The sequence below is a fragment of the Cicer arietinum genome, chromosome 5 (assembly GCF_000331145.2).
Source record: "Cicer arietinum cultivar CDC Frontier isolate Library 1 chromosome 5, Cicar.CDCFrontier_v2.0, whole genome shotgun sequence".
Classification (NCBI taxonomy): Eukaryota; Viridiplantae; Streptophyta; class Magnoliopsida; order Fabales; family Fabaceae; genus Cicer; species Cicer arietinum.
The window spans coordinates 62,515,507-62,526,284 of record NC_021164.2 but is presented as its reverse complement, the minus strand read 5'-3'; the positions used below and the strand labels follow the sequence as shown (position 1 = coordinate 62,526,284).

Sequence of the window (10,778 nt, the reverse complement as noted above, 5' to 3'; positions counted from 1 at the left end):
TTTTAATCCATTGAGACTATTCCACTTATTTTATGAACTGCATTGACTAAAAACCAAATTAACTAAGAACTAATATGGAACATAATAAGTGGAGTAAATAATATGGAATAGAATAAGTAGAGTAAATAATCAAATGACCAAATTATTAATGCATTGAGACTATTCCGCTCATTGGATGAACTACCTATTTCTATTTATATGATAAACTACATTGGCTAAGAATCAAAATAAATTAGAATAATCTGAATAATTACAAAAATGTTAATTCATATTATAATTTGTATTCATTATATATTAATAAGCTTGTTTATACCAATTCATTACATGTGTCCCGTTAATATTTATTGTGAATATATAATGAACACACATATAATATTGATATATAGTCCAAGAAAATAAAACAATATTTACCACAACTCAAAGCAACATGACATTAATAAATACTCGTAGAAAAGATAATAAACTACTAGTATTAACTATAACAAAAACCAATACAGGAACAATAATATAGTAAATTATTGTAAATAGAATTTAAATTAAGCCAAAATAGAATGTAAATAAGGTTTAATTATTTATTTGATCTCTATAAATATGAGTTATTTTGAGTTTAGTCTCTGCAATTATTTTTGTAATCCTCTATAAAATTAAGATACTTTTAAAATGGTCTCTAAAAGTAACCATTTAAATTTAAAAAATGATGAAGTGGACAATTAGCGATGACGTGATTGTGATGAAAGTAGGTTATAAGTTGATTTATTATTTTGGATTAAAAGAAGGCAGCACGTGGTAAATCGTGGTTGTGGTGTCTAGTGGTGGTCGTTGATTGTGGTAACGTGAAGAAGAAGGAAGAGTGACGAGTTGAAGCTTGCAACGTGAAGAAAGAGTTAAACATGAATCGGAGATTTAGAAATGTGAAGTAATAGAGTTGGTTTGTCGTTGCTTATTCTCAGCATAGAATAATACCTTTGTATGGTTTTCAATTATCCATGAGGATGTATATATCATACAAGAATAATAAACGTCGATTTTGGAGATGTCTTAATTAAAATGCAAGTATAAATTTATGAATTTGTAATATGATTTGTTTTGAATGGTACAATGTTTATTATGATTTGTAATTATTATTTGTAGAAGAAAGTCACTTGTGATTTGTTTATATATGCAAACACAATACCTATGATAAATAAATGTTTCAAACTCGATTAAACAATCAACACTATTTGAAAAAGTTGATAATGTAGTGGAATCTCAATTAATTCAAAATTGCAAAATGTGTCGATTTTAAGAAGAATTTTGATAAACTTAAGATTGACAGATGAAGACAAAATTGAAAAGAGAGAGAAAATGAGTGTGAAGTGGCTTATTTGAATGCTTGTAGTTAGTTGGATTTTTTTTTCTTTCATATAAAATAAAGAAATTTGGTGCATAGTGCTTTTTATTTATTTTTATTTGTTTATTTTTATTTTTATATTTTAAAACCTAATCTATTTGATCTAATTTGTTGATTTTTGGTTTTATCGACGTGCCAACAGAAAACTTATCCCAACACAAACATCACAAAACACAGCAACTTGCTATCGTATCAATCTTCAAACAAATTACTATTCACTTGCATCCTCTTTCTTCATCTTCTTCACCAAAGCGTTGTGACAACACAAACACCAAACATGGTGATGGCTTCACTGGGCGTGTCCCAAGCCATCTTTTTCTCCAACACGAACACCACTGCAACCCCTTCTCGTTTCAATCTCCTCCCAAACAAGCCACCGACCCATCTTCTTGGTTCACCCTTTTCTCTTCAAACCAACCCATCATCAATCTCAATCTTTTCAAGAAGAAACCGCACCCACCTTTTCCGCTGCACCCCCAATTCCAATAACACATCTCTTAACTGGGATTGGAATCGTTGGTGTCGCCATTTCTCTGATATTGAACAGGCTGAAACCTTCGCCTCTCTTCTCAAGGTAACAACACAACATGCTTTCTTCTTATTCACACCCTTTATTTTAATATTAATTATATTATTATATGCTTTCTTTTGCCAAATTTTGGAACATAAAAATTGCCCCTTTTTGCTCTTGAACTTTGCAACATAAGGGGTCCCCTTATTTTTTTAATTATTTTTCCAAGAGGGTGTTTTTTTTTTATTTTTTTATTTTTGGTTTATTGTTATGTTACTTATATGGTTGTTATTATGTATCATTTAGTTTCAACTTGAAGATGCTGTTGAGAAGGAAGAGTTTCAAGAAGCAGCAAAGTTAAAGAGGGCTATAGTAGATGCAACATCCAAGGACAGTGTTGCTGAAATTATGTCACAGTTGAAGGTCATAACAGATTTTGTGTTAGTAATTTTAGTGTCTTGATTTTCTTACTTATGGTTTGGTTTGTAATAATCTCATATATTACAGAATGCAATAGACGATGAGCGCTACCATGATGCTTCGAGATTATGCAGATACACTGGAAGTGGACTGGTACGTTTCTTTGTTGCTACTTGCTACTTTGTGTTTGCAGTATTCAAAAGCATGCATATCTTGCTGTTTTTGATTCACACACACTTACGCATGCACACAGTGTATCTAGTGAGAATTCTTGTTTACTATGAGAAATGAAGACATTTAATTACAATCATTAGATTGAAATGAATGGTTCAGATTATATGGTTAATTACAAATTTCATTCGATCTTCTCCCATATTGAATTTATGATAACCGTTCATGTAAGATTTGTATTAAGTGATGTAGTATGAACTATTAATTTAATATTGTTATTTTTCACGAAAACAAAGAGTTTTCTCACACAAATTGGTTGGGAAAATCCCAAATGATAATAAAAATACATAATGGAACCACAAAGTTTCACATGGCTCACTAAACGCTCCTATGTCCATTGGAGAAATGCAACCAAAATTTCCACTGCACATATTGTCAGTATTCTTGAATTGTCTTTATAAAAAAATCAAAGGGCAAATGCAAGTTACAATGAATAAACTCGCGATCATAATCTGCAATGGAGGAGATAACAGGGAGTGTGTGTTTTGAAAAATTTATATATGGAAGAAGTTTGGAATCTATCATCATTCAACATGTTTATATATAACTAAGAACTGGTATTTTTATAGTATGTCTCATGATTTATGTGTATTGATTACGATACTACTAATGGCCTCAGCATCTTTTTGTGAATCACGCTCCTTTAATGACCAATGACCATTTTTACCCCTTTATATGCAGGTGGGTTGGTGGGTAGGGTACTCAAAAAATTCAGATGACCCCTTTGGTAGATTAATACATATAAGTCCTGGTATGGGCAGGTTCGTTGGCAAGAGTTACAGTCCAAGGTATGGTCTTTCTAGTTTCTATCTTTCCCTCTTATGATTTGGAAGCACTGCTTATTTCTGCTTGCTGCAGACAATTGCTCACAGCATCTACCGGAACACCAATATTTGAAATTTATGTGGTAAAAAATGCTGACGACACATATCATATGCAGGTAATATTCAAAATTTCCATCTAAACGATGTTCATTTGTTTGTGACTTAATGACACTAGGGTGAAACCAAGTATTAGTTCAAATGATTGTTTATGGATCATGGATGATTTTGAATTATTTCAATCTAAAAGAAGAAACTTGTTGACAGGTCATGGTCTGAATGTAAAATGAATTATATAATTGGAACGTCATTTTTGAGGAAGAACTTGAGCTTTTGAATTAAATTTAGGATTTTGGGTTGACATGACATTTAATCTTTCCTTTCATATCTACCTGATTCTGAATAATTGACTTTCATAGTATGTGAAATGCTTATGGTGTCTATTTGACAACACTTCATAGGTAGTGTATTTGCGACGAGCTAAAGGAAATTCAATGAGTAATCCTCCTTCTATACCTGCTAAAAGCCCATCCAAACCCGAGGTTGAGAATTTGTCTTCAGTTGAGGTGCAGGAACCTGAAGAGAAGGTTGAGGAGAGAAACGATGAGAAAAACAGCAATGTTGAGGCGGCAACTGAGGACGGCATTAAGAGTGTCATAAATTTTCTGAAAGAAAAAATTCCAGGATTGAAAGTCAAAGTTATGAACATTAATGTTGAAGAGGAAGCAGCACAGGGAAGTGATTCTATTAAACAAATCATGGAGGAAGATAGTAATAAAACAAGCTCCACTGAGAATTCCGAAGGGGGAGTTAATAATCTTGATGAACCTGATGAGGAAATTCTAGAAGGTGACGGCGATGCCTCAGAAGATGAAAAGGATTTAGATATGAAGATGTTTATTGGTGGGATTGTACACAACAATGAAGATACTGCTGCTAAGGAAGAATTTATACGTCTTCCAGCTGAAATAAAGAATATGGAAAGGGATTCTTTCCTCTTACATATACCAAAGAGAAATCTAGATAATGATAGGAGAGAAGACAAGGTTCGCAATATCAAAGTGGCAGCTCTGGCAGCACAAGGAATCTCAGAGCTTATGCCTTCTGATGTTGCTAAGGCATTCTGGAGTTCTGATAAAGTCTCTTCTAAGGTGAGAATGAGAAATTTAAATATTATTATTTTAAAAATAATTATGTTCGTTATTTCTTTTATTAAGGCAAATACTAATCAGAATTAAGATTAAGAGTACCGGCTATGAATAATGATGATCATGATGATAATACTAAGGTTTTTATTTATGATAAAATCATGTTGATTTGTTTTTAAAATTTGTAGAAGAACGATTGTTGGATATGTTCATAGTCATCTATGGTCCTAATGTACATCAACATGAATGTTGATTGTATATTATATTATTGTAACCCTGTTAACATAAAAATAGTTGACTATTGAGTATATATTCTAACATAATGTCATATTCGTGAGATCTGTTCCTGTACATATTTATCTTAAATTACTTGGGGAAGGTGGTGTCTGTCATAATTTTCAGATATCCGCGGAAATAACTGCTTTTCTTGTCGATGAACTGACCAATGCCTCACTTGACTTAGATTTCCAAAAGCATGCGTGAAATTGTCAAACTTGCTATTAACCAAGCACAGAAAAAAAGATTATCTGAAGATACATATTTTAGCCGGATTACAAGTTCCAAAGGAGATTTTGATCCTTTTGATGGTGAGTTGGCTTATCTTTTTGTGTTGATTATATATTATTTGGAATTTGAGTAGAGAATAGCTTAGAAAATTGATTGTTGTGGTTAAAATGCAGGACTCTATGTTGGTGCATTTGGCCCTTATGGCATTGAAATAGTCCAATTGAGGCGAAAATTCGGACATTGGAATGATGTGGACAATGAAGGCAACACGTCAAATATCGAATTTTTTGAATATGTAGAAGCAGTGAAATTGACGGGGGATCTTAATGTTCCTGCAGGACAGGTGGATTATGCGTTTTCAATCTCTGGACATTGTTTTCCTGTTGTATTTATATACTTGTGTTTATTTGTGAAAATCTTGTTTTATTCTGTATTTCTGTGTAGGTGACATTCCGTGCTAAAATCGGCAAAGTCAATCGCAACGCCAACCGTGGATTGTATCCCGATGAATTAGGAGTGGTAAATACTCCATATTTAGAAACTTAAATCTTCCCAGTTCTTTAGTGCTCAAATAAATGTGAGAAAATTGGATCACTTCTCTATGTTATAGTTTTGAAAAAAGCTATTTCAAACAACTTATGCTTTTCAGATAGTTCAGTTGGGATAGTTCATGATATGATATCAAAGCCTCTTTGATCAAACGGTCTAAAGTTCAATCCTTGCCACCTCATTCTTGTTTTGAAAAGGTAGATGTTAGCACATGTTAGGTGAAATTGTGCGCACGTTAGCAATATAATGCAGAAGTCATTCATGTGTCTTCACCTAACAGCTTAACCTTTAGGAATGGTTCATGACAAGTATTAAGTGACATCACCATTTACATTATACTAAAAATGGTAATAGTGATTAACTGCCAATAAATTAATATTTTCTAACAATTTCCTCATAGTTGAAATGTTGATTGTTGATATTTCAAAATGTATTTTATTTTTTGAGGCATGTACATTTTTATTGATTTACATCTTTGCTTCTTTGCCCGAGTTTTCTTTTGAGTTTGGTAATATGGATTGTTCTGGTAACATACAACTAATCTTAAATTATGTACTCATTTTCAATCAGAATGCAAGTTATAAAGGCCAGGGAAGAATTGCAGACTTTGGTTTTCGAAATCCAAAATGGGTCGATGGGGAATTGCTTCAACTAAATGGCAAGGTAAATTAGTGGTCAAATGTGACATTTATTTTTCAATATACAAGCATGATTATTGATCTCAATCAACAGACCATTTTTTGTAGAATTTTTATGTTGACATTAATCTTATGGTGTTTAGGGCTTGGGACCACACATGAAAGGTGCAGATCTTGGTTTCCTTTATGTTGTGCCAGAGCAAAGTTTTCTTGTGCTATTCAACCGGTTGAAACTACCCGAGTAAACCACAAACCCCTTCGATTTCCTTCTTCCCTGACGATGGTTGGAATACAAAGGATTCTGACAATAGTGGTGAGAGTATGTTACCTTTTCTTCATTGAGTGAGCATAGTTTTACTCAGCACACAGGCACTTGTAATTTTTACAGCCTCTCAATGTCTTTATTAGTTAATTTTTGGTTATTTCTTTACCCTAATCTCTCAGATATATCATCTTATGTATATATAAATTTTGCTGATTGACAAAATAGTGTGCTAGGAAGTCTTGAAGGACCTTAAGGGATCCTTTTATGTGCATTAAGGGTTTATGGCTGTGTTTGCTTTCCTTCTTGTTTGTGGAAAGTCTCAGATATTCTGCCTGCATGAAAGGAAGCCATTAGTAATTAAGTTTGAATAATAAATAGTTGCATACTTGTGATAATTTGTTCACAGGTTTTGTAACAACATTATTTCGTCTTAAAAGAATGGAAATAATAAGTGATATGCTTAATGCTTCTTCAAGAAGAATGAATGTGGTTAAGGTATTGGCAGCTCAAAAAGTTCCTAAATATATGTTTCTATATATATATATATATATAAAATGCTTTTGGTGGTGTGGAGAGAGAAAATTAAAAAGTGTCTAGTGAGAAAATAAAAGCTCAATTATTTAGCATGTTGCTTCATGTAGATGTGTTTTTTATATGAATGAATTGCATTATAACGCGCAATATGAACCTTTTGGGTGAACATTTAGTTAAAGTCTGAAGCACTTTGTGTCTTTATTACATTAAAGGGGATCCACTCTCAAAAGTAATCAGATATTTATTTATCCATTGAAAAAGCTTGCGTAGGTAATTGGACCCACTTGAATTTTCTTCGTATATTTACAGTATATATGAAATATTCCAACGAATTAAAATTGAGCATTGAGAAAATAGTATGTTATTAGTTGTGCAGTTTATTTAAACTAAACTAATTTACGTTTTGTTATCTAACAACTTGTGTTTTTTGAGAAAGTAAAGAGCATTTTTGGAGGTTCGTAACTTCTTTTATAAAGAACTTCAATAATTTTTCACTCGAATGTACAACTCTTTAAAAATTAAAATGTGTCTTACAAGTTACTAATATTTATACATCTTTATGTTGTTTGAAACGCAACTTTGAAAGAAAAACCATACCAGTAGTAAGTCCATCGACAAACCATAACATGGGAAAATTTTATTTCAATTTCGATCATCACTTCAAACACCTTCCAAAGAAGAAAATCACTTTAATAAAAAGAAACACAAACCAAACTAAAGCCCACAGTAACATAGTATAGTCCACTTGATTTTCTTTTTCACTTTCTTTTTTTTCCACCCACCTACCCAAACAAACTTTTCTTTTCTTCTTTCTATTTTACGCTCTTCTTTTTCATTTCACTTAATTTTCAAATTCCGCGAAAAGGAACTTGAACAGAAAACTCAGAATGGCAACACACCCAGCCATGAAAAAGTCCTGGTCAAGAGGCTCCAATTCCTCCAGTCAGTTCGAATCACCTGCACGTTTCTGCTCTCCCTTACGATGGGACGGAACAGAGTCACCGGAATACCGCTCACCGGAAAACTCTCCGGGAAAGATGGTGGAAAATCCATTGGCAGTTGTGACTGTCGAAAAAACGAGGCAGTTTACTCCCGAGAAACTCAGGGAGCAACAGAAGCCGCCGGAGAATGCGTTGACGGAGCCTCAACTGCAGACGGCAAAGGCAGGCGCCGGGAGTGAGCGTAGACAGAAGTCGGCTCCTGTTAGTTGCACGGCGGAGGAGGTAACGAGAAAGGCGGCGTTAGGGTTCCGGCTATGCGAGGTTGTGATGTGTGTGATTTCGTTTTCAGTTATGGCTGCGAATAAGACGCAAGGTTGGAGTGGGGACTCGTATGATCGTTATAAAGAATACAGGTATCGAGTATTTCATTTCATTAATTAATTTCCATAGTTAGTTTTGTTAAATATTTATTTGGTGATGAATCTATTGGAATATTCTTATTATAATCACTTATTACTCGAATTAGTTAGCAAATTACATTACTTTAGAAACGTTGATGGTAAACGTTAGTGATGTGGCAGGTATTGTTTATCTATAAATGTTATCGGATTTGCATACTCAGGATTACAAGCATGTGATCTCGCCTTTCAACTAGTCACACACAAACATATGATCGGTCACTCCCTTCGCTACCACTTTCAGTTCTTTATGGATCAGGCAAGTCATACCTGCATAAACCGATCTATTGTTTCTTTCAAAATCTAAATTTCTTTTATACTGACATCTAATGACTAATAAGAATTCAATCGGCAAATTAATGAGTAGGTTGTGGCATATCTTCTGATATCAGCATCATCCTCGGCAGCGACACGGGTGGATGATTGGCAATCGAATTGGGGGAAAGATGAGTTCACAGAGATGGCTACTGTTTCTGTTGGAATGTCATTCCTAGCTTTTGTTGCATTTGCTATGAGCTCACTCATCTCTGGTTACATCCTCTGTACCCGCCGCAACACCATGTGAACTTACATATATTTCTTTTCTGCTGTGACCAAATGCATTCAAGAAATTGTTGATGCATTCTCTTCTTTTTTTTTTTTTCACTCTACCAGACAGATTTGTGTGTATATATACAGTTTCAATATAATGTCAATCTTATGAGGGGAGGTTGGAAATACAGAATTTCCTTGTCTTGTTTCCATCCAATATTTCAGATACCCTTTTTAATGGTAGTGTTCTTCCATACAAGCCTTGTTTCGAGTCACATTTTGGAATTTAGATTTCAGCGGTAAGGGAAACACGCATTCACACCTTCAGGGACATTGTGGTATATTTAACCGAAGTTTCAAATGTGACATTTATTGACTGTCGTGGAGCCAGGTCCCATATTTTCGTCCACAAGAATTGCGACTAATACTCTTTTTAATACTCTCCCTGTTATTGGTTGAGTCTAGAGTCATTTTAGATTGAATTTCAGGAGAGGCGTGTTGATAGAACTCTTTGTCCTGAAACGAGCCCTTGGTTTATCTATCACTCCCAAAAGACAAAAATAAACAGAACTTAGGGATATTATTGTCTGCATAAATGTTAGTTCACTTATCTTATATATCTTTGGAAAATTGTTTACCTCTTTGCTCATCAATGTTGCAACTAGAAACATGTCACCAAATCAGAGAATAAAGCACTTTAAAAAGTAAGGAGATTTATATTTTATTTATTTATTTTAAACATGATAGTCTCATTTTTTTTTTCATTAAAAAAAGTTGGGCTAGAAAAGGTCCCATTCCAATACAAGAGTAAATAGATATATCAACGTAGAGATAACTTTTTTTTTTATTCCAATACAAGGGAGACCTTGCCAGCACTTGTCTCAGAGTTTTTTTCAGATACTGCTCCACCTGGACAATTTCTCTTCACATGCCCAGACTTTCCACACTCCCAGCACACCAAATTCTTTGCATGTATCTTCTTCCCATTAGCCCCACTTCTAGTCAGCAACATTGAGCTTGATGAAGTGCTTTCATCATTTTTCATTCTTCTTTCTTCAGAAATAATTTTAGTTGCAACTTCTTCAAAACTCAAACTTTCCTTCCCATACATCAGAACAGGTTTAAGATGAACATAGGAAGGTGGAAGGGACAAAATGAGCCTTAACGCTTTATCTTCATCATCAATCTCAACTTTGATAGATTCCAACTCAGAGACAATATTATTCAAAGTACTAAGATGATCAGAGATTTTCGTACCCTCATCCATGCGCAGATTGTGGAATTGCTCTTTCAACAACAACCGATTTGCACATTCGCAAGAACATTCTTTGCCAAACACAGACGAATTGCACTTGCAGCTCTCAAATCTAGTTCCTCCCACTTGTCGTCCTCCATGTTGGAAGTGTTTCCTTTCAACGCCTTGTGTAATCCTGATTGTATAAGCACATCCTTGACTTGTACTTTCCACAAGCCACTGCACGCAAACTGTAAACTGTGCACCAGGTAAGTTCCGAACCTTGGTGCCTATACCGGCAACCAGAGAATTAACAGTACAACCACACTCTTACAAAGCAAATATTTAAACTAAGTCAGATACAAGCTTAAAGTGTTATTGCTGGCTGGTGCATTTGAAAACAAAGGACCAAAACCCAATATATAGCCTTGGCCTTCTCCTTATTCTCCCACACTAAAGGATGTGAGACTTGCAATCAACCCCAACACGAATAAGTATAGGAAGAACATATTTTTAGATATATTTTTCAAGATGTTTCGTTTTCTATATTGTTTTCATTATAAATAAATAAAACTACAATTTTATTTCCCACAAAAAGGA

At 34.0% G+C, this 10,778-nt stretch overlaps 2 protein-coding genes across 4 annotated transcripts; both read left to right on the top strand.

The window, feature by feature from the left end:
* The first annotated feature begins 1,505 nt into the window (after window positions 1-1,505).
* LOC101500007 (protein EXECUTER 2, chloroplastic) lies at window positions 1,506-6,779 on the top strand. Of its 3 annotated transcripts, none has more exons than XR_003473096.2 (12): window positions 1,506-1,964; window positions 2,208-2,324; window positions 2,409-2,474; window positions 3,234-3,340; window positions 3,411-3,492; window positions 3,835-4,524; window positions 4,985-5,108; window positions 5,202-5,371; window positions 5,473-5,547; window positions 5,678-5,774; window positions 6,148-6,240; window positions 6,359-6,461. XR_003473096.2 is itself a non-coding variant. In XM_004501878.4 (11 exons), exons 1-11 carry the CDS (start codon window positions 1,668-1,670, stop codon window positions 6,458-6,460), a joined length of 1,923 nt encoding a protein of 640 aa, XP_004501935.1. In that variant the 5' UTR covers window positions 1,508-1,667; the 3' UTR covers window positions 6,461-6,779. The 3 variants fall into 3 exon arrangements, 1 of the variants encoding a protein (XP_004501935.1); XR_012163254.1 differs by having other exon boundaries at window positions 5,473-5,605; XM_004501878.4 differs by lacking the exon at window positions 5,678-5,774 and having other exon boundaries at window positions 1,508-1,964; window positions 6,359-6,779.
* Window positions 6,780-6,920: 141 nt separating this feature from the next.
* On the top strand, window positions 6,921-9,137 carry LOC101500349 (CASP-like protein 4A3). Its single transcript, XM_073369095.1, has 3 exons — window positions 6,921-8,368; window positions 8,537-8,672; window positions 8,781-9,137. Exons 1-3 carry the CDS (start codon window positions 7,902-7,904, stop codon window positions 8,976-8,978), a joined length of 801 nt encoding a protein of 266 aa, XP_073225196.1. The 5' UTR covers window positions 6,921-7,901; the 3' UTR covers window positions 8,979-9,137.
* Window positions 9,138-10,778: the final 1,641 nt, after the last annotated feature.